Genomic DNA, 22,740 nt, shown 5'->3' on the forward strand with positions numbered 1-22,740 from the left:
TCCCAATTTTCTAATAAATTTTCTCTAATTTCTTCCTAATTTTCCCTCGATAATTCCAATAAATATCTCTTCAAGCATGTTTTTCACATTTTTCTCCACAAGAATTAATAAAACAATATTTATAAGCCTCTGGAATTTTTTGGAAATTTTTCAGATTTTTCTCTTATTTTCTCAAATTTCCATAATTACTTTTCATTGAGAAAATTTATTTCTCCTTGATTTCCTTCGAATCTCCTCCATGAAAAATCACCCAAACTAATAAAATAAATTCTTTATCCTTATGGAATTTTATCATAATTTTATAAAAATTCCTCATATTTACTTTTCATTTACCTTTCCTTTGAAAAATCCAAAATAATTATCTCCTTAAGAAATTTCGAAGATAAAAATTCATCAAAATAAATAATTCATTTTTCTTGAATTTATGGATTTTTTTATAGAATCTTATTTCCTTTAATTCTATTTTTTCCCAAATTTTTTATATTTTCAGCATTTAAAAAATATAAAAATTACATCCGGTCATCTTCTTTGGCGACGGCGACGACGACCTGCGACCTGCTCCGATGGCTGATCCGACGACACCACCTTGAAGCCCTCCTCAAGACGATCACAATGGTACCCTCATATTGCTGAAAAATTCGTTGAAAATAGCCCGAATGGTCGATTTACAGTCCGGCTCCGACGAAGCTTTGTGTTTTCCGACGAGCTTCGAAACACCTTCAAACCTTAATGAAATTTCCCGAAATTCTCCAGAAATGATCCTCAATACATGGATAATAAAAGTCCTTTATCCTAGACCTCTAATTCGCTCCCAAACATGAGAAATCCGAAGTAAAATTTTTGATGCATTCGGCCACATTCGAACCTCTATTTATACCCGTTTTCGAAGCCTAATCGAGCCCTACCTTGTCAAATCAACGCCTCTATCATCCTTACAACCATTTAATGGCCTCAAATTGTGATGATTTCATGCGAATCGTCCTTCCCAAAAATCCGACGACTTCAGCCATGCCTCGCCATTTTCTGTCAAATCACGGCCATGCTTGGCCGATCTTAACCCATATCCGATCCTAATCAAACTCCTATGTGGTGGGGCTAGATTCGTACCCCAGATGGCCTCAACAGCATTTCCCGAAGGTGGCTGGTGATGGCAGTGGGCAGCGGTGACCATGGCTGAGCTTCCTTCTTCATTTTCTGTTATTTACACTTTGGCCCTCTTAAAACTTCCTCTTACATTTTGGCCCTCATTTTCAATCCCCTGAATTATCCAATAATTCCATCAAGTCCCTTAAGTTCAAAAATCTTCATTTCACCCTTGAAAATCCAGAAAAATCATCGTTTCGACTTCTCTCGGCCAAAATTAATAAATTACACTTAGGCCCGAATATAAGTAAGATCGTGTTTTTATCGAAAATCCTTTTGTTTCTTTCTGAAACCACTTAAGGGTTGCTCCTTATGCTAAATATGAGCCTACTTAGGTCCCGTCGACTTCCCGAAAGTCCCTTACGATCATTTGGCTTCTCAAGCTGAATCATAGTTGTACCAAAAATTGTCTCGATTTTGATTTCTTTTAAAACCATAAATCCTATCTCGGAACGTTTGTTAATATCGTATTATTTTTCTTAGACACCCAAGTTCCAGAGTACTCCTTGCAGCTGATTCGGCGATTTATTTTACTATCAAACCCACTTTTCGGTATTTTAAACTCATCCAAATTACGTGGTGACCTCACATAGATATGGGATATTACAAGCGAAATGACATCTATTATTTGTCAGGTGTTGGTTCTCCTTTAAGACCAAAATTACCTATTATTTTTTCCTTATTTTCTAATTCCAATGTTATGTTGTGGCATCATAGATTAGGTCATCCCAGTTTCTCAGATCTAAAGCATTTGTATCCTTAGTTGCTCGCTAATAAAGATCCTTCATCATTTTAGTGTGATTCTTGTATTTTTGCCAAGCAAACCCGTTCATTTTATCCACCTCACACATACAAACCTTTTACTCCATTGCACTTAATTCATAGTGATGTGTGGGGACCATCACGGGTGTTGAACTTAACTGGGGATCGATGGTCTGTTACCTTTATTGATGATCACACTCGGGTATGTTGGGTTTACCTGATGAGAGAAAAATTTGAAGTGACTAAAATTTTTAAAAAATTCCACAAGGTTGTCACAAATGTTTTTTAGTCATCTATCCATATTTTTTGAACGGATAATGATAGAGAGTATTTCTCACACGAATTCAATGACTATCTCCAAGAATATGGAATACTTCACCAAAGTTCATGTGCATATACTCCTCAACAAAATAGGGTTGTTAAGAGAAAAAATCGCCATCTATTGAAAGTTGTAAGATCCATCATGTTTGCTAGTCATGTTCCACACTCTTTTTGGAGTGAAGCCATTCTTACATTGGCGTTCCTTTTTAATCGTGTTCCCTCCAAGGTTCTTCAATGTCGAACACCCCTCAATGCATTGTTATTCGCATTTCCCTCCTCTCGGGTTCATAATTCTCTTGATCCCCGTGTATTTGGGTGTGTAGTATTTGTTCATAGTGTTAACTCAACTGATGCAAGTTTGATCCTAAAGCTCTCAAATGTGTATTTTTTGGTTATTTCTCCACACAAAATGGCTATAAGTGCTATCATCCTTATACAAAAAAGTTCCTAATCTCATGTGATGTTTCCTTTGTTGAAGATCATACTTTCTACCCCCACGTTTCTCTCTAGGGGGAGATTAATTCTCAAGGAGACAAACTTGGGGAATCTAATTTCTTTGAGCCCTTTCATTTGATCTCCTCAACGTTTCCTTCTCAATCTGACTCAATTCCCTCAAGTTTTCCTTCCAAATCCGATTTTGTGTCCAAAAATGGTGATAATATGCGTCAAAATGGAGAATCTAACACTATCAACCCAAAACCATTTTTGGTTTACTTTAGGAGACCCCATAAGCTCCAATGCAAACTCAAGAGTATGAACCAATGACAAATCCCATGACTATGGATAATCAAGAAGATGATGACAAAAATGAACCATGTCCAGAAGAAGAAAAACCTACCAATAACATTGATCTTCTAATTACCATAAGGAAGGGGGTAAGGTCTTGTATGAGAAATTCCAAGTATCCTATATGAGATTATGTTGCATATACTAAATTATCAGGGAACTTCAAAGCCTTTGTTACAAAGGTTGATGAGATTCATATTCTAAGAAATGTTCATGAGGATCTTCAGGATCCAAATTGGAAAGAAACTATGCTAGAAGAGATGAAGGCATTGAATGATAATGAAACTTGGGAAATGGTGAAGTTACCGGAAGGGAAGAAAGCTATTAGCAGTAAATGGAACTTCTTAGTGAGGTATAAACTAGATGGAACTATGGAATGGTATAAGGCAAGGTTAGTAGCACAAGATTTTACTCAAATCTATGGGATTGATTATGAAGAAACCTTTGCATCGGTCACCAAGCTTAACTCAATTAGAGGTCTTTTGACTATTGCTGCTAATTTAGATTAGAGAGTACACCAGCTTGACATTAAGAATACTTTTCTCAATGGCACATTAGAAGAGGAAGTATATATGAGAGTTCCTCCTGGATTTGGAAAAAAATGAAGATTTGGACAAGGTATGTAAGCTAAAAATGGCCCTTTATGGTTTAAAACAATCACCTCAAACTTAGTTTACACAGTTCAACATTGTTATGAAGGATCTTGGATTCAACCAAGGCCAAACTGATCACACCTTATTTGTGAAGAAGAATAAGTCATGAAAACAAGCAATGCTTATTGTATATGTTGATGATATGGTAATCATTGGTGATGATGAAATGGAGATTGAAAATCTAAAAAAAAAAAGACTTCAAGCTAAATTCCTGATAAAAGATCTTGGGAAACTTAGATAGTTTCTCGGAATGAAGGTTGCAAGAAGTCACAAACACTACAAGAGGTTTGAGTTTTTCCGGCGGTTAAAAAATTGCCGAAAAAAGTAAAAAAACCGCCGATAAAATTTTTACCGGCAGTAATTATTCTGCCGGAAGTACCTCTGTCGGAAAATATTAAAACTGCCGGGAAAAAAAATTTACCGACGATTTTGTTGAACCGCCGGTAAAAATAAGAATTCCCGGCGGTTTAAAAACCGTCGGTAATGATATTTTACCGGCGGTTTTAAACCGCCGACAAAGTTTCTTCCTTTACCGGCGGTTTTCTACCATCGGTAAAATAGAATTACCGGCGGTTTAAAACCGCCGGCAAAGGAAGAAACTTTGCCGGCGGTTTAAAACCGCCGGTAATTCTATTTTACCGGCGATTTTCTACCACTGGTAAAATATTATTACAGGCGGTTTTTAAACCACCGGCAAAGGTGAACCGCCCCAAAAAATCCAAAACCGTCGGCAATACTAAATTTTTTTTTTACAACCTATACACTGTATAACATTAATAAAATGCAATCAAAACCTGTATAACAAAAAACTACCAACAATTTTAAAAGATTCACCCACTACACACAATAAGTATAACAATTGTATATAATAAATCTATTTAAATACCATTACAATTTTAAAAGATCGATCTTATCTCGTCTCATTACACAATACCATTTTTACACATACAAATCAACCCTAAACTAAAACATGTCCAAGTGACCTCAGATAACTATTTATTACACCACCATGCTGCTCCAACCAAAATTGCATATCATATTTTTTCGATCTGCATTGAAAAACAATAGATTTAGAAGTATGGACATTAACTATGAAATTGCATAAAACATGATCAAAATTGCATAACAACTATATATAAAAACACTTACATCTGAGACCCTCCATGGTATCATAGTTTTACTGTTATTAGCATCCCTCAAGACACGCATCCCAGAAAATTGTCGAGGCAATGGATATAAAGGCTTAAGCACTTTCTGAATACTAATTTCAACAAATTCATTACCTAGCTCTACTCCCCCTACAGACTTGGTCGAATCAATGGACACAATAATTGCCTCGGCAACAATGTGGCGAGGTATTCGTCTATTCATCAAGTGAACAAATTCACTAATCTGGTCATACAGAATAATAAGAATTACTTAGTATATAATATCATGAGTATCCATGAGAACAAAGCAAGGTTCAGTTTTGATTTTTCCAACTGAAAACAAAAACTAAACACAAAATTTGAAAACTTAAACTAAAAATGAATACGTGAAAATTAAGAACAAAATCAAACAGGCACTTGATCTCTAAGGACCATTCAGAATCACTGCCTATTAGTTCATTGAATAAGAAACCAAATGCTTTTTATCCTGTAATTTTAAATAGGGATGGTGCTAATTTTCAATTTTTGTGCTCCCCATTTGTTGTTTACTCATGTGCCCTGGTGGAACAGAAATCTTGAATCCCAACACCATCTCCAATGGGCTGAACCTACTCTATCCCCTATCAATAATGAACAATATAATTTATAATACAGTTTTGTGTAATACAGAAATAAACACAATAATAATGGGATAAACATTGCATATTATACAAAATTTATAAAACAGTAACAGCAAAGTCATGTTGTTATTGCTGTTTCAAAAAGAACATAAATTTCAAACTTACAATGGGCTGTTGGCAATAGTATATTGATATAAACTTCAATTTCACAACTATAAATCATTCTGTTAATTAAACTGTTTCTTCCATGTGAATGGTAAATTATTTTAGTTTTAAATTTGAACAAAAGATATAAAAACGTCATCAGTACCACAAGCTTGAAACAGATTAAAGGAGATGAGGTGAGCTGTTTATTACTAGGAGAGGAATGGACCATGTAGAAAGTACACAACACGTTTTCCATTGTTATAAAGTTTCCAATAACTGGACTGAGCAAATACTTTTTTAAATTTGGCAACTGGTTCTGCTAACAAGTTTACTTGGGTTCAAACATTTCAACATTCAACCTTGTTTTAAGCAAAAACAATCCACTTAAATAGCTAAACTGGAGCATGTGAAGTTCCCTCTTATGGTTTTGACAACTCCCATATGCAATTATTTGGTGACTGTAAAAGTTTAAGCGTGTGAATATGAAAATTTGTATTAAAGAAGGAAATATACATTAGCAGCTAAGATAAACTCAATGCTCTTGTAACTAACAGCGAGGAACTGAAAACATAAAAAATATATGGCATACATTTCCCAAGCTATCTTGTGTTGAAACTGAACCACATTATCTCTATTTGAACTCTTCTTTTCACCAAAATGCACTTGAACTGAGTGAACAATTGGATGGACCAACAGATGCGATGCTTTTTACTGAAAAAACATGGCAGCTCGGTGGTCAAATTCAAATTTGCTCTCCTAGTATATTCATGGGTACATTTAAAATATGTACGAGGAACAACATATTTATATGGAGGGAATTCTTATTTTATCCACTTACAGAGGAAGCGTGCAACACCTAAATTAGATGCCAATATTGTTAGGAGGAATAAAAAATGTAACTAATATGCAATATGCTCTTTTGAGACACTGTTGCACTGGATATGAATGATGTGGTGTCTATTTGAGCTATACTAGCTGTAGTTGAACTATTGAACACTTTAATGAACCACCAGGGTTAATGGCAAGTGCTCATTACCAAAGTGTTGTAGCTTGAGTTCAAGTTATGGAAATTAGACTCTCCACAAAGAAATTACATAAAGTTATCTATCTAACGTTTGGTCCTTAGCGTAAATGGGTGTGTTTTGCACTGGGTATGATCAATGAAAGAGGAAGCATGTTAATTGTGCTTTAAGAAAGAGAAAGTTAAACGGGTAAAATGTTGACTTAGTGAATCACAATAACGGTCAGGAAAAGAGTGGTAGACAAATAGGATTTAGATAGTTGGCATTCTAATATATGCTTGTTTCTTTATCTTTTTCATTTCAAGGTCTTGAGATGATCGCCCCTGGAACCTCTATTTCTCTTCTTTCTTCTTCTTAGTAATTATTTTCTCGGTCCAATGATGCCCTGTTTCCAAATCCTACAAAAAGAAAAAAGAAGAGGATTTATGACGCAGTTACGCAAAATTGCATCAACAAATTATTTCGTTCGGCTTTCTCGTGCAGGTTCCTATGTGACTCATGAGACGAATCACTTTGTGTACTTCTATTTGGACTTGAAAGCTATATTATTGTTCAAATCTGGTTGATCATGGGAAAAATGCTTACAGAAAGATGGTCATGTTGTGGTTACAATCCAGCATTGTGTGTATAAGTTGAAGACAAGGTCGTGCAAAATGTCTAGCTATAATATATGTCTGTTGCATGAAGTTGATTATTTCGTTATTGGTAAGGGTAAGTTTGGCTTGAACTTTGCAACTTTTGTTGGAACCTGGATTTCAATCCTCTGTTCATATTTCTCTAATTCACTTAGAATTTTATGTCTCTCCATAATGCTCAAAAAAATATCGTAGTTATTGAACCTAATCTTATCAGGATAAGTCGGGATGGTTAGACTTTAAAAGAGAGTGAGCCCATTGTTAATTAATTTGACTCAAGCGATCTTATCCGATAAGGTTTCACCTTTTTTCGGCTACCAACTTATCCTGAAGAATAAAGTGGAGAAGTAGTGGACTTTATACTTTCTTTCGGCTTTTTGCATAGATCCTTGAACAATTTCGTATGTACCACATAATTCTTTAAGTTATTAATTATAACAATTGAATCCTCCATTACCACATACATAACACTTGCAGTGCAATTTTACTTTTTCATCTGTTTTAGTTTTTAATTAGTAACAGATCAAGATTTTAGAACTTAGACTTAGTAAGGTAGTGATTGTTAATGCCTCGCAAAAAAATGAAAAGAATTTTCCATCATTTATTTATATGAGGCCATTAATGCCTCTCAATCCTGTTTTGTTGATTGGAAAAGAGAAAAATGTTTAACATGGTGCAAATAAGCATCATAATTTTATTACAACCCTCCTCTTTCCTATCAATTTTAAATTAGTTTTATAAAAGAAACTAATTAGAAGCTAATTTTTAAAAGTAGTTATGAAGCACTTTAATTATTACTCTTTCTAAATTATATGTTTTCACACCTTTTCAAAGTAGGTCTTCCACCTTTAAAAAAGAAAAAGAAAACACTCTTATGTGGAGCTAATTCTTAATTAGGTCAATCTATTATATTCTTTTTTAAAAGGTATCGTTTAGCAAAGAATTGTTGTGTGTTTAAATTACAACTGTTTGTTTGAAAAATGAATAAATAAAGCCGCTTTTAAAAGAAAAGTAAGAGATCCCCATCTTTATAAAAGAATATAATAATTTTTAATTAGATTCATTATCATTAGTAGAATATTTATTTTTATAACTATTAAACCTTTTTTTTAAATTATTATTTAATTAACATCTTAGTGTCCCTTTTAGTTATTTTAAAATTTTTACTTACTTTTAAAATTAATAAATATAACAATATACTAATTACGGAATAACACAATAAAAAATACAACATTACATTTAGGTTGCACGAAAACGGGAAACGAAAAATGAATACGATACGAAGTGAAAATGATATTTTTTTAAAAAAATAAGAGATGAAAATACTTGAAAACGTGTAAATAAAAAAAAATATAGATATTTTTGTAAATATAATTTTTAATATAAAAAATTATGAAAAAATAGTTATTCAATGTAAAAATAAACATAAATTTCATAATGTATTCAAATAAATTCTAGAAATAAATTAAAAAAAATTGACTCTAACCTCTTTGTAAACGAAAATGTATTTATGATATTTTTTTTAATATTATGAAACATTTCCAAAATTAAAAAAATGACCCAAAAATAGTTTTTTGATTTTTCTCAATATTTCGATAAAAAAAACATTTCAAAAATACCAAAACGACACACCCAAACCATTTCGGTGCATTATAGCAGCATTACCAAATCAGCAAACCCAAGTTCATAATTGTAGAATTCCTATTATCAAATTATCTTCATGTATGTTGTCTTTTCAAGATATGAACTCATCTACTTATGATTTATTGGTTACACTGCATGCATGCATTAGACTATCCAATGTTGAGCTGAAGATAACAATAGTTGTGAAATCTCAATTACAAACCAAATGTTGAATTATTAATTAATTAGATCTCCCAACTCCTCTTATCACAATCTCATCAAACAATTGAGAGATTGTAGTTAATTTACACATAATTTACAACCCACTTTCTTTCATCATCATCATCATCATCTTCCTTAATTTCTTGGGTTTTGAGAGCTTGTAGTTAATTTACACATAATTTAAGGATGGGAGTTTTAATACTTATAATTAAATATTTAGGTCTTATTATTATTATCATTATTATTATTATTATTATTATTATTATTATTATTATTATTATTATTATTATTTTCTGTAATAAATAGGGATAGTATTTTTAAAATAAAAATATAAGATTATTGAATTTTTTAATTAAAAAATACCAGTTTCTAGATAGTTGAAGATCCAAAACTAATAAATAATATTATTTCCTAGCATCATCTAGAGACTCGCATTGGAGTTGGGAGTTAATTTGTGACCAAATCAACAAATTCTCAATTTCGATCCAACCGAGTAAATTCCCAAAATTGTGTCTGTTATTAGTTATATCAGATTTAATGTTGAATCCATTTTAACACTTCAATTGCATTTGCTTAATTTATTATATACACGGATGGTTAATTCAATTTCCAACCAACCAAACAACACAAAAACAACAATGTTGATCAATAATTATGATCTAATAGAATGAATTATCATCTAAATCTCAACCGATAAACAGAGGATATGGGATAACACGCAAGATTCTTACGTATAGACAGATAAATAAACGATAGAGATACATTATACACAAGCTGGGGACAAACCTGATCAAGGAAGAACAACTATCGCAGAGCAATCGAACTGTAATTTACCCCAATTCCAATCAACACTTCTCTGGTTGCATCTGCGACTGATCAGTGAGCGAGGGAGGGCGAGGCCGAGGGCGAGAGCGAGTGAGTGAGCGAGGGAGGCCGAGGCCGAGGGCAAGGGAGGGCGAGGGCGAGGTCGAGGGCGAGTGAGAGTGAGCGAGGGAGGGCGAGGCTGAGGGCGAGAGCGAGTGAGAGTGAGCGAGGGAGGGCAAGGCCGAGGGCGTGAGCGAGGGAGGGCGATGGCGAGGTCGAGGGCGAGAGCGAGTGAGAGTGAGCGAGGGAGGGCGAGGCCGAGGGGCGAGAGCGAGTGAGAGTGAGCGAGGGATGGCGAGGCGAGGTGAGGCGAGCGATTAAGGGTGATCGAGGGAGGCAGCGAGGGCGATCGAGGGAGGCAGCGAGGTGCGAGCTAGAGAATGTTAGGGTTTGCAGGGGAGGATTTTGGAAGAGATCGAATTGGGCTGGGTGCGCGCGGGGGGAGAATTGGGTAAACATCATTTAATTTGGGTAAACACAACCGGCGGTTTACCAAACCGCCGGTTATGCTTCAAAATCACCAACGATTTTTAAAAAATTGCCGGAGATGTGTCTCCCATTACCGGCGGTTTTAAAACCGCCGGTCATTTTGACCCATCACCGGCGGTTCAAAAAATCGCCGGTAATTGTGGTGTTTTCCCGACGGTTATTAAAACCGCCGAGAAAACTTCGCCGCCAATGACCTTTTTTCCTGTAGTGAAAGGGATCTTCATTTCACAAAGAAAGTACACACTTGACTTACTTAAGGAGATAAAAAAACTTGGGTGTAAACCTTATAGTACACCATTGGAATGTAACTGAAAACACAAGGTTTTAGATAGTGACCCTCTAGTAAATAAAGAAAACTATTAGCATTTGGTGGGAAAACTAATCTACCTAATGTTTTGTCTATGATATAGTTTTGATGATGAAAAACTATTGTATTTTGATGATATTTAATGCTCCAAATTAAATGATGTTTTAAGCAACCTCAAAATGTTTCAAACCTAAAGCAAATCAAATCTATTAACTAGTCAACAAGGTTTCAAGATTATTATGCATTTGTTGATAAAATATAAATTAGTCGACTAACAGTATGCTCAATATTGTAAAATTATTTTTTAAAACTTGACTTGGTTGACTAAGCTATAGGCTCTGTCGACCAACAGTATGCATGTTTTTGACTTGGTCGACTAAGCTATAAGCTTTGTCGACTAACAGTGCTTATGTGCTGACTTGGTCGAATAACTCCTTAAGTCTGTCGACATAAGGATAGTCTTAGTCGACTAAGTACCATGCTTGTTTATGTCTTGGTCGATTAAGTGTTATGTTGTTTTTATGACTTGGTCGACCAACTTATTTTGTTTGTCGACCAAACTTGTTATTTTGCCTGATTCTATTGACTAACCATTTTTATTTGTCGACTAAGTCTCTTTTATAGAAAGCATAACGACTAGTTTTTCAAACTTCAACGATCAAAAAATGACTAGTTTTCTCTTAGATCTTTTGGGATGCTTATAAATACAACTCAAGGATGATTAAGAAGAGGCTAATGGATGGGAATGAAGTGAAGTGAGCTTAAGAATTATTTCATACTTCTCGATTTGCATTTGTGTTTCAACTTTTCTCTCAAAAGGCTTTGATCTTCATTCGTATTTATTTGTTTCAAACCTTGTATCATTTTGAGAGATATTGTAACCAAGAGATTCATCTCTTAGATTCTCTCTTATTGTTGAAATTTTGTATCTCCTAGCTTGTTGTGCTAGATGACTTATTCTTTGAAGCAATGGGTTGTAATACCTAGCTAGGTGCTAAAGGGTTTGCTTGTATAAGTAAGAGGTTTGTAATTTCCTAGTCTTGGACTAGAGTGTCTACTTGATTAAGTATAAGGTTTTAGTGAATTGTTTACAAAATCCTTAATGAAGAGTTAAGGTAATAGATTAGGCTTGGGTTAAGCCGAACCACTATAAATCTTTGTGTTCTTTGTTTATTTATCTTTTTAAGCATTTCTATATTCTTCACTTGAATCATATATTTAACCTTTCATTGAAAAAGATTTCATATTTTTCAATCTTGTGTTCTCCATTGTCAAGACGAGATTGTCTTTATACGGTTGATATTTCATCGTGCCATTTCAAGGTCTTGAGGTTTAACAAAGCCGTGGTCTTCACAGGTGACATCTCTTTTTTATCGAAAGAGTTTTTAAGGAAAAAGAATTTTTATATACCAATTCACCTCATCTCTTGGTGTATACCATAACATTTCAATCCTAACACTATCTTTCACTCACAAGATCAGATATTGCATTTAGTGTGAGCGTGATAAGCCAGTTCATCCATGCTGCCACAAAAAGGCACATGGAGGCAGCACACCAAATTCTGAGGTATTTAAAGGGAAGTCCTAGCAAATGATTATTGTTTAAAAATACTAGAGTCAGGGACATTGTTGGTTTTTCAGATGTAGACTAAGCATGAGCTGTTGATGATAACAAGTCAACAACTGGGTATTGCACAAAAGTGTGGGGTAATCTAGTGACATGGAGAAGTAAAAAATAGTCTGTGGTTACTCGAAGCAGTGTAGAAACAAAGTATAGAGTCATAACTCAGGGAACATGTGAACTCATTTGGATACATAGATTGATGGTAGACTTAAACGTGCCAGTAACATGACCTATGCCGTTGTTTAGTGACTGTAAATAAGCTATTAGTGCTGTCTATAATTCAGTTCAACATAATCGAATGAAACATGTGAGGATTAACCAAAACTTCATCAAGACTGAGATTAAAAATGTGATTATTGTCTTGTTGTACATTCCTATCAAGTCATAGGAAACTGATAGTCTAACTAAAGTCATTCAAAAATTATGTTTCGATATCTGTATTAATAAAATGGGAATTACGACATTTATTCTCTAGTTTAAGGGGGAGTGTAAGAAATGGAGATAGGAGACAATGGATCCATATTTTATGGATCCAAAAGATTGAGGAAACATGTATCCATGTTGTCTATATCTATGTTTTATGGCTTTTTTTTAATTTTATTCTTTTAGTGTGTATATAAGGTGTTGTATGTAGATTAAATCTTGAGGAAGATATTATTTGTGTTGTTATTGTATGTTTTATATACGAATCAAATAACACACAGATTCTGATTTCCTGTGTCTTGAATTAACTACGAAATGAAATCGTAACGAATCGAAAGTAAAAACGAGTTTTAGGCACTGTAAGTAAGTTGTAACAACATAAACATAAAACATTCATTTTATATTATTCTTCTTGCTCAAGTTGATTGATTGATAGGCTCCAGGTAGATTTGATTTCATTTGAGATAGAATTGGGTCGAGAATTGGGAAGAAAGACAATGTCCGGAACACTCAGGTGCGTGATCGTGGCCGTCGATGGCAGCGAAGAGAGCATGAACGCCTTGCGATGGGCTCTCGACAATCTCAATCGCCGATTGCCTGCTCCTGATTCCGATTCTCCCGGCCGCTTTCTGATCCTCCACGTTCAATCTCCCCCGTCCATCGCCACCGGCCTCAATCCCGGCGCAATCCCCTTTGGCGGTCCCAGTTAAGCGTTTCTCCTTGTAACTGCGCTGCTTCTTGCCTTCTATTTCAGACTCTCCTTAGTTATCGTCGTCTATTGTTTGAATTTCTATTACTAGTTTGTGTCTGACAATAAAACTTGTGTTAATTGAACTGGAAAAAAAAAAGGTTATTTGGAGGTGCCTGCCTTCACCGCTGCAATCGAGGCTCATCAGAAACGCATCACTGAGGCCATCATCTCACATGCATTGGAGATTTGCTCAGAGAAGAATGTTAGGGCTCCCTCTCACACCTATGCATATAGTTTATAATTAATGCATATTTATGTTTATAATACAAACACTGTGAACCTATTGAATTCGACATACCTTTGTGGGTGTTCACATGCCCAAATTATGGAGTGGACGTACTGGAGCTGACTCATTGCAAAATAGCTAAAAATGGATCAATATTGCAATGGGCTTGTATGACAATTTTCAACCCCCCTTCCTTTTGTTTTCAGGTGAATAGTAATATCATCGAAACCCAAGTAGTTGTTGGGAATCCAAAGGAGAAGATATGTGAAACTGTTGAAAATTTGCATGCTGATTTCCTTGTGATGGGCTCTCGAGCTTTTGGTCCTATTAAAAGGTAGAACTTCTATCTTGCAATTTTGGTGATGTTGGTGATCTATGGTCATGTTTTGAGTTGTCGAAAGAGCCATTTTGAGAAAAAGCAAGGGGTGGGCTGCATGCGGATATGACTCTCAGAAAGTAGAGAGCCTCGTGCATTGGGAATGCCCTTTGGTGATCTATGGCTATATAGTAGGGATATGATTGTGTTTAGTAGCATTAATTGACATACATGCATTAAACAAATTTGACACATGATGTGCAATTTAGGAAGTCAAATATCATTCTTCTAGTTGGATTTAATTCATGTTGCTTGAAGTTGATTTGGAGATAAGAAGAAAATCAATGTTCTATAGCAGTGAAACGTTTTGAACCTTTAGGCAATGTTGGAACTAGCGTTTTTTGATGAAGATAAAATAAAGATATTTATATAAATGTATTTTCACATATTGATAAGAATATGTATATGTTTTCTCTTTCCTTCCACAAATTCTAGTTCCAGTCATAACGTGAGGGTTTTCTCACTCAAACAACATTACCTTTTTTCCATGAAGGATGTTTCTGGGAAGTGTCAGCAATTACTGCTCAAACCATGCAGAATGCCCAGTAATGATAGTGAAGAATTCTACTTGACAAGCCCTTTGGTATGCATATGTCTCTTCATATATTTCTTGGTACCTTTAGCAGTATTTCCAATTATAGATTCCATTTTATTTCTAAAGATCTATTCCAGGGTGGATGCTGGTTGTCAATATTGCTTTTGCACCTATAAACTCTCATAAGTTATAATATATATGTATAGAATATATGTCACATTATGTGTAATATTTTGAAGAAATGTAAATTTGATCCTTGCTTTCTGTCTTTACTGCATGCAGGAGGTTTGTTGTTCTGAGCTTGAGTTCTATATGTATTGAGTTTGTTGGCATCTAGTAGTTTAGCCGTGATCTATTGTTTTAATATTTGAAGCCTTATTTTTATGCCAACATCTCTTTATTTTAGAAGATTTTGATTCTTGTTGAGGGATAAAACATCATATACTTGGGAAGAGATTACAAGAAACCAGAGATGGCTGTGAGATATTTACACCATATTTTCTGTTTATCTTGTGATAAAATGTCATGTACCCAGGGGCAATAAGGGTAATACCTTGTATTGGAGCTAGCAGTGAGTAGTGTTAGTTACAGCTTTGGCTGCTTGTACCTAAAAAGATAGCTTAATGCAGATGTACTTCTAGAACTTGGCAGACAGTTAGCGCCACATGGGGGTTGGATCAGTATATATACAACTGACCACACCCAATTGAGATCATCTAATACCACATTTGAGATCTCTTTTCCTGCTTAAACCTCTCTCTCTCTCTCTCTCGTTCCTTCCCACTCTCTGTTTCTCTAATTCTCCCTACATTCTTCTATAATTCCCCCCTCCTTTCTTCTGAATTCTCACCACCATTGGTGAGAGACCCCTGTCAGATGCTTGTATCTGACATAAAAGAACATACACAACCTTATATTATAATAGGACAAGAATATCCTTGTTATCTAGAAAACAAAATATGTTTCCTTAATTTTTCACAAAATTCTCTCTACTTTAGTTTTTTGTTGGTTTTTTTATTTAGAAATTTAGATTTTATGAGTCTTCTATTTTTAGAGTTTTATATAAGCTTAACTTGTCTCAACCCACTCAAGCCATTCCCACTTAATATAAGCAGGGTTCTTCAACTTGCAAAAATTATGGGATGGGGGGGGTGAAAATCTCTCCAAGGATTGGTACAGGTGTGGGAACAGTTTTCTTGTTAGTGCAGTTGGGGTAGGTTTGAGTTTGACTTGTCCTATCACCATCACTAACTAGACATCCATCTGCAGAGAGCTGAAGGTAAAAAGCATCTCGCTCTATCCTCCATTCTTCTATCCTGAAAACACACCATATGCAAACTAATACATATCTGCCAAAATGACAAAAAATCAGTTCCCACGAATGTTTTCTATATGCCATGCAGAGGAACTGCCTTAGTAATTGCTTTAGTGATAAAAGATATGTAAGAGTTATTGTGATAAGAAGTACAATTGGCCATCTTAGAAATTATTTGCATAACAAAGATTAAATCAATCAATACTCCCTATCAACTTAAACAAGTCTAACAAATAAACCATGCCAGAACCCTCCCGGTCTCCTCTATAATCAAACAATTTACATGAACCTATGTTGTGTGATTGACCTGTTTGTGACCAACAACCTTGACCCTCTAAGAAGCATGGGCAATTATATGAAGAGTGGCTGTCTAGAGCGAAATCATTCCTTGAAAAAATTGAAGGCTCATTGACAGTTAGCATACTTTGACTGAAAAGTCACCTCAAGTCTTAATTGATCTGGTATCCTGTCATTTCAGATTTTGGGAGCCAGTGATGATTCTATTTGAAGTAAATGTTGATTCTATCTTTTCTTATTTCATAGGTGCCTTGAGTCAGTTGCATGAGGTGGTTCACGGGAAGCCAATTGAGCAGCTGCCTGGAACCTCTATATAACCTCTGGACTAATGGCAATTAAGGCTCCACAAATTTCAGACCTGCCAAAGGCTGTGCACTTGTCCATGTCTCCACCTTTCACTACAGCAAGCGTATCCAGTAAGATCTGTCAAGCTATATAAAAGGTCTCATTACCTCTGGAAAAGAATTCCGATTTTACTATTGATTTCCTATGTTGTCCACGATTGCTCTAGATCTAGACCTTGGATCATATGCTTTGAGCCTTAGCTTGGAGATTCTACATCCTTATCTCCTTTGGTTGATTTAGTTCTGTAGAAAACCATGTACAAGAAATAGAGACAGTTAGGTAGTTAGGCAAATTATAAGACAGTTTTTCATTCATTATACATTTATTTATTTTACAGTTACCATTTGTGTATAAATTTGTCTAATCCAAATAATAAAGTGAGGAGTTTTTCTATCTAAAATCAATATGGTATCGAAGCATTTCTGATTAAAGAATTCCTCCATCGTCCCAATGGCTTCCTTCACCACAACAGTCTCTTCTTCTTCCTCTCAAGTACCCGTTGTTCCTCATTCTAATGGACATTTGGTTATGATGTTCATAAGTGGAAAAGGAAAAGATGATTATCTTAATGGTGAAGCCTCTAAATTGAATTCAACAGATTCAAAGTACAAGACATGGAAGACATAAAACAATATGGTAATGTCATGGCTTGTCAATTCCATGACTAATGAAGTTGGAGTAATTTCATCCTCCGCAAGATGACACAAGAGAATGCCACAAAGGAGAAGTATTCTGACCCTAAAGACACATTAAATTGGAGTAAATTTCATCCTCTGCGAGACAACACAAGAAATTTGGGATGCCACAAAGAAGAAGTATTCTAATACTAAAGACACAGCAGAGGCTTTGTCAATGAGACCTCTCAAACACCCAATATTTTAGTCGTCTAACTAAAATATTGGTAGCAACTTGACATGTTCAAAGTGACCTAAATAGACAAGCATTTCATAAAAAGAAAAATTGAAGGTGGATTTCCTACATATCAAGGATCTATCGAAGATTCAGTTTGAAGATGTAAATATCCAAGCTGGGCTTCCTTAATATTTCCAATCCAGCTTGAGGGGGCTGTAGAAAATTGTGTACAAGAAATAGAAACAGTTAGATAGTTAGGCAAACTATCGATGACTCAGTTTTTTCTATGTAACTGCTACCATACGAGCTGTTACCATTTGTGTATAAATTTGTTCAATCCAAATAATAAAGTGATGAGTTTTTTTGGTCTAAAATCAACAAGTTCTATCCCATTTTCCTCTGGGAGATAACCAGGCATCTCAGTGTGTACCATTACATCCTAGGTATTTGCTTAGTTCGGCTTCTGAAGCCAAGCATGTCTGTCTGTGCTAATAAGGATATCCTTGTGCTGGTTAGTAGGCATAAATGCTAATAAGGAGGTAGCGGTGGTGGAGGAAGGTTATGTGGCAGGGATAGGTGGTTCAGGCTTGGTCCAGGGCCGGCCCAACAGTGAAGCTATATATGCGGCGGCATAAGGCCCCTAAAATTAGAAAATTCCTAATTTTAAAAATTTGTAATATATATTTAATAATAAATATTTTATTAAAAAATTAAATACAAAACATTATAAAGATTTTTAACTTCCTTTCTCTATTTTCCTATTTTTTACCGTTGCCCGTTGTTCCCAAATCCCATAATCCCAATATCCCATAAAACTCACTTTCCCCTCCCAATTTTTCCCTCTTCCCATAAAACATTATCTATTGAACATGATTTATTAGATAAACGTGATTATGGAGATTTAATCAATAATTTTGCATCTTAAAAGGCAAGAAAAATTGATTTTGCATAAAGGTGAATATAGTTCAACACATATTTGTAGAATGAAAAGTTGCTCATTATTAGTGAATCTTATATTTTTAATGCTATCAGTTTGATGTTTTGTTTTATTTCTTTCTATCAGAGAATCAAGAATGTATAATTTTTTGTTCGCACTGATCTTCTTAAAGTTTCAAGAAAAATTAGTTTTGTTTTTCTTTGTTTATTGTAATAAGTTGTTTGGGTTTTTTTTTTTTTATCTATGAGACATTATATTTTAGTTAAAAATTTATTGTCGTTAAGAGATTATTATATTTTGTAGTTGATTGAATTTTATTTTTTTTATTTAATAAAATGATAAAATATTTGTGTAAAAAGGTGTATTATTTATTTTTTTATAAAAAAAATTAATATTCTTGAGAAGGTCTCGACAAATCTTTTCGCCTAAGGCCCCCAACTTCGTTGGGCCGGCTCTAGACTTGGAATTGGGTTGGGTTGTTGGGCGGCAATGTTGTGTTGGTTTGAAGACAGAATTTTGAAGCAGGTATGGAGTGGTCCGGTGGGCCATGGTGTCTGGTAGACATGCGGTGGGTAATTGTGGCTATGTGTGGTCTCTATGGCCATGTCATCCTATTTTGTTAGATGGAGATGGTGACATGGGCATAATAATAATACATGGTTATTTGTGCAGCCCCATATCTCAAGGGTGTCAGTGTAATTTAGTTTTTTTCTGGGAGTGTCATTCTCCTTTGTTCACAGCTTACTGATTAGATGGAAGAATTCTATGAATCATTTGGCATGTTCAGAGCCACCCGCTCGGGTTTACGTTTCTTTTGGTCCTTGTCTTTTCTAGAGGCAGTGACGTGTTATGGTAGTTTCTTTGGGTGGGAATTGGTGATTTTGATAAATTGCCTCTGGAACAAACCTGTTTTGGATGAACTTCTTTCTAGATTGTTGTTTGAGCCGCTTTGTCTTTTGATTCTTGTTTTACCTCCATGAGCCTTTTATTTCTTATCCTCATTATTGTCATGTCATTTTAATGTCACCTCTACTTGCTTAACTTCTGGGCACCTCTTGGCAATCACAGGTTAAAACATGAAAGGAATCTGCAGGGAGTCCTACTCAGTTCGAGTTCAGAATGGTGTTGTGGGTTGACGAGAAATCCCTTGTGCTATGGTTAAATCTCTGGCCATTTGGTTTTCACTGAAGAAGTGTATATGTGGGATGTTTCTTCTAGTCTGTTGCATGTTTCTTATAGACAAACAATTTGTTGTTTGTTCATATTTGATTATTTGCTCTCTTGTGGCTTGTGGCTTTCACGCTTGCTGTCTGTTTGTTTCCTCTTATAAATTTCTGAAAGGAACTTCCATTGTAAATTAAATTACTAAGCCTATTAAATGCCTTTGCTCATTGTTTGCCATTCGCGTCTTGAATTTAACAAGTATCATTACGTATGCAAGTCTGTCTTCAATTTAGTAGTTGTTTTTGTGTTTGGCTTCTATTTTGAACAGAAAGTGGATTTGCCAAAACGTGTAATCTTAATGATATTCATTTGATGTATTGAAGAGGGTGGTGGTCCTGCGCTTGGCATGCATTCACTTGATATTGATGCTGGATTGATGCCAAAGCAACTAAGAGGTACACGTTCTTATTCCCTTCTAAACTGTTTAGAATGCGAGTTTTTCGCACCTCTTCTCAAGTTCAACCATGCATCATAAGAAGCATTTGAACACCATTAAGGAGCATGTTCATGTTGCTGCTCATTATGGCATTCCTAACTTAAATTCAAAAGAGCATCTTTAGGGTGTGGGACTTCCGGTACTGTAAGAATTCAGGAATAGTCATATTTATATATAGCCTTTTTTTTTTTTTTTTTTTTTTTTTAGCGAAGAGACCATTTTTACAATCCGGATTCATGACCTCCCGATTCACGAATGAACAACTTTCCCATGCCATCTAAGTTCTGATCCAACCAAAAAAAAAAAAAAAAAATATTATGAACATGAAGATTTATTCTTTACAAACGAGAAATTTGATGCAACCACTTTTCCTCTATGATGATATGTGTTTTCTGTTGCTCTCTCCATTTTTTTTTTTCTCGCTATTTTCTCTTCTATACTTTTCTCCCACCGAATTTTTATTTTTCTCCCTTTATCTATAAAAATATAAAATAAATTAGAGCGTAGTATAATTATCTAACATATACATATTTAGTAAATATTCTTGTATACCCATAAAAAAAAAATAAAGTCCCTTTAATTTGTAGTCAACCCCACCACTGGTGCACAGCAACACCCTCATCCCTCAACCTTCCATACAAAGCCAAACATTCCCAATATGCCCTCTTCCTACGTAGTCCCACTCCATGCTTACACTCCATGAACAGCTCGTCCACCAATCCTATAACCTTATTCTTCACCATCTCCTCCACCACCTCGGCCTCCGCCTTCATCACCACATACTCTTCTTCCCTCACATTCCTCTTCAACCAATCTGACATCCCTACCGTCTCCGGCGCCACCTTGCTTGGCGACTCCTCCTCCTCCATCACTGTCACCATCCTGTACATCTCAAAATCCATGTTCCTTCTGGGATAATGCTTCGAGAACCATCCTCCATCGCTGGCGGCTCCATCATTCTCCGGAAGCCCCACGTCGATGAAAACTCGACGTGGGTACTCTTCCAGAGAATCTCCCATTAAGTCCGGCAAGTACCGGGTTCGTGTCAGGAACCTCTTGGATTTCCCCAAAGCCGCTCTTGGTGGTTCCAGGAGGACGTCCTCGAGCTTGTTGAGAGCTTCCTTTTTGGCTTCGGGCAACGAGAACGAGACACCGCAGAGCCGCTTCCTTGCTGGTGAGTTTTTCGCGTGGCTGGTTTTTCGCATGGCGATGATGGTGGTACCCAGACGCCTGAGGTAGACAATTTTGTAGTTGGGTGGCTTGTGGAACGCCAGATTAGGATCTTCGCCTAGTTGAAAGGTGGCGAGGCCGCCGACCTTAAGAGTCCGATCAATGAACTCTGCGGCAGGCAGGAAGGCACGCGTGAAAGCAAAGTCGTAGGTTTCATCTGGGATGGCACTTTGTCGCTCCAAGTCGGAATTAGCGATGAAATCCATCTCAATGTTGTCATGGACTTGAAGTTGCTCGTCGGCGACAAATAGTGCTCTGCCGCCCACTTTTTTGAGGAGGCCTTCGTTTGCCAGATCTTGGAAGAGTAATGGCAACTGCGCCAACAGATTGATCCGATCAATAAATCTGACCTCTGCCCAAGAGCTCGGTGGTGAGTTATAATAATTGATCTCATCAGATGGAGATGATATTCCAAATCCCAGCCTGGGGATAAGCGCAGCAAAAACCATTGCCAGAAGCATAATCCTTGCCACCAGTTTCACAGGCCAAGAATATTTTGGTAGCTTTGTTATCAAAAAGGAGGAGGAGAAGGTGGAGGGGCTCTCGCTAGAACTGGAATTCAGGGTTCCAAACCCATGAATCAAATCCATGGATACAACAAATGTCATGTACTTAGTTGAAGAAAATGCAGGGAAGAAAAAAAAAAAGAGTAGTTGTTGAACAGTTTATGGTAAGGCAAACTATAGAAATTGAGATGAAGATGGACGAAACTACATATGTATATATCAGACTGCGCTGCAGGAAGGAAGAGATTGAAATTAAAGGAAGCGATGAATGAATGAATGAGGGGTGAATGAAGAAGGAGATATTGAGAGGGGGCGGTTAGGCTTCGTCGTCGAGATTAAGATTAACGGGTGCAGAACCTGGCGGCGGTGTGATTCCCACCCACGAGGGCCACACGATTGCAATGCAACCTCGACGACCATAGAAACATGAGCTGCATTATTCTACTCTGCAACTCCATCATCATCATCATCATCCCCTTGTTACCAAACTCTCTTCCTTGTACGTTACCCACCAGATCGATAAAACTAATTACGTATATATATATATATATATATGCTCTTATTGGTAATGACAATTTCTTGGTTGCTAGCGATGCATCATCATCCTATATATATATGTAGCTGCTCCATCAACGTTGTCATCACCGATCTGGAAGCAAGTTGGAGAGAGAGAGAGAGAGAGAATTAGTTTCCTTCTCCTTGTAAATTTTTCTGGGTATAATAATAATATAATTATGGTGCTCTGGTTAACTAAAGTTATATTGGATAGGGTTGTGGCTCCTGTAAATGGACATAAGAGGTTGAGGCTTTATGGAGCTTTGCAGTTAAAACCAAAAATTAAACTATTATGGTTGGTGGTGCGAGAACTTCTCTATGAATTTATTATTATGATTGTGTTTTATATATTTTTATTTCATATCAT

The 22,740-nt window shown here is 35.9% G+C and overlaps 2 protein-coding genes across 4 annotated transcripts; one reads left to right on the forward strand and one right to left on the reverse strand.

Moving 5' to 3' along the window:
• The first annotated feature begins 13,204 nt into the window (after positions 1-13,204).
• On the forward strand, positions 13,205-19,857 carry LOC127808735 (universal stress protein PHOS34). 3 transcript variants are annotated; one of them, XR_008024963.1, is made up of 6 exons: positions 13,205-13,493; positions 13,638-13,741; positions 13,972-14,099; positions 14,635-14,724; positions 16,535-16,730; positions 19,491-19,857. XR_008024963.1 is itself a non-coding variant. In XM_052347318.1 (5 exons), the coding sequence occupies exons 1-4, from the start codon at positions 13,286-13,288 to the stop codon at positions 14,711-14,713; spliced, it is 519 nt and encodes a 172-aa protein (XP_052203278.1). In that variant the 5' UTR covers positions 13,207-13,285; the 3' UTR covers positions 14,714-14,724; positions 19,491-19,857. The 3 variants fall into 3 exon arrangements, 1 of the variants encoding a protein (XP_052203278.1); XR_008024964.1 differs by having other exon boundaries at positions 16,535-16,704; XM_052347318.1 differs by lacking the exon at positions 16,535-16,730 and having other exon boundaries at positions 13,207-13,493.
• An 812-nt stretch (positions 19,858-20,669) lies between these two features.
• Positions 20,670-21,920, reverse strand: LOC127808597 (uncharacterized). Its single transcript, XM_052347171.1, has one exon. It carries the CDS (start codon positions 21,918-21,920, stop codon positions 20,670-20,672), a length of 1,251 nt encoding a protein of 416 aa, XP_052203131.1.
• Positions 21,921-22,740: the final 820 nt, after the last annotated feature.

Source organism: Diospyros lotus, chromosome 8 (genome assembly GCF_014633365.1).
Source record: "Diospyros lotus cultivar Yz01 chromosome 8, ASM1463336v1, whole genome shotgun sequence".
NCBI classification, from domain to species: Eukaryota; Viridiplantae; Streptophyta; class Magnoliopsida; order Ericales; family Ebenaceae; genus Diospyros; species Diospyros lotus.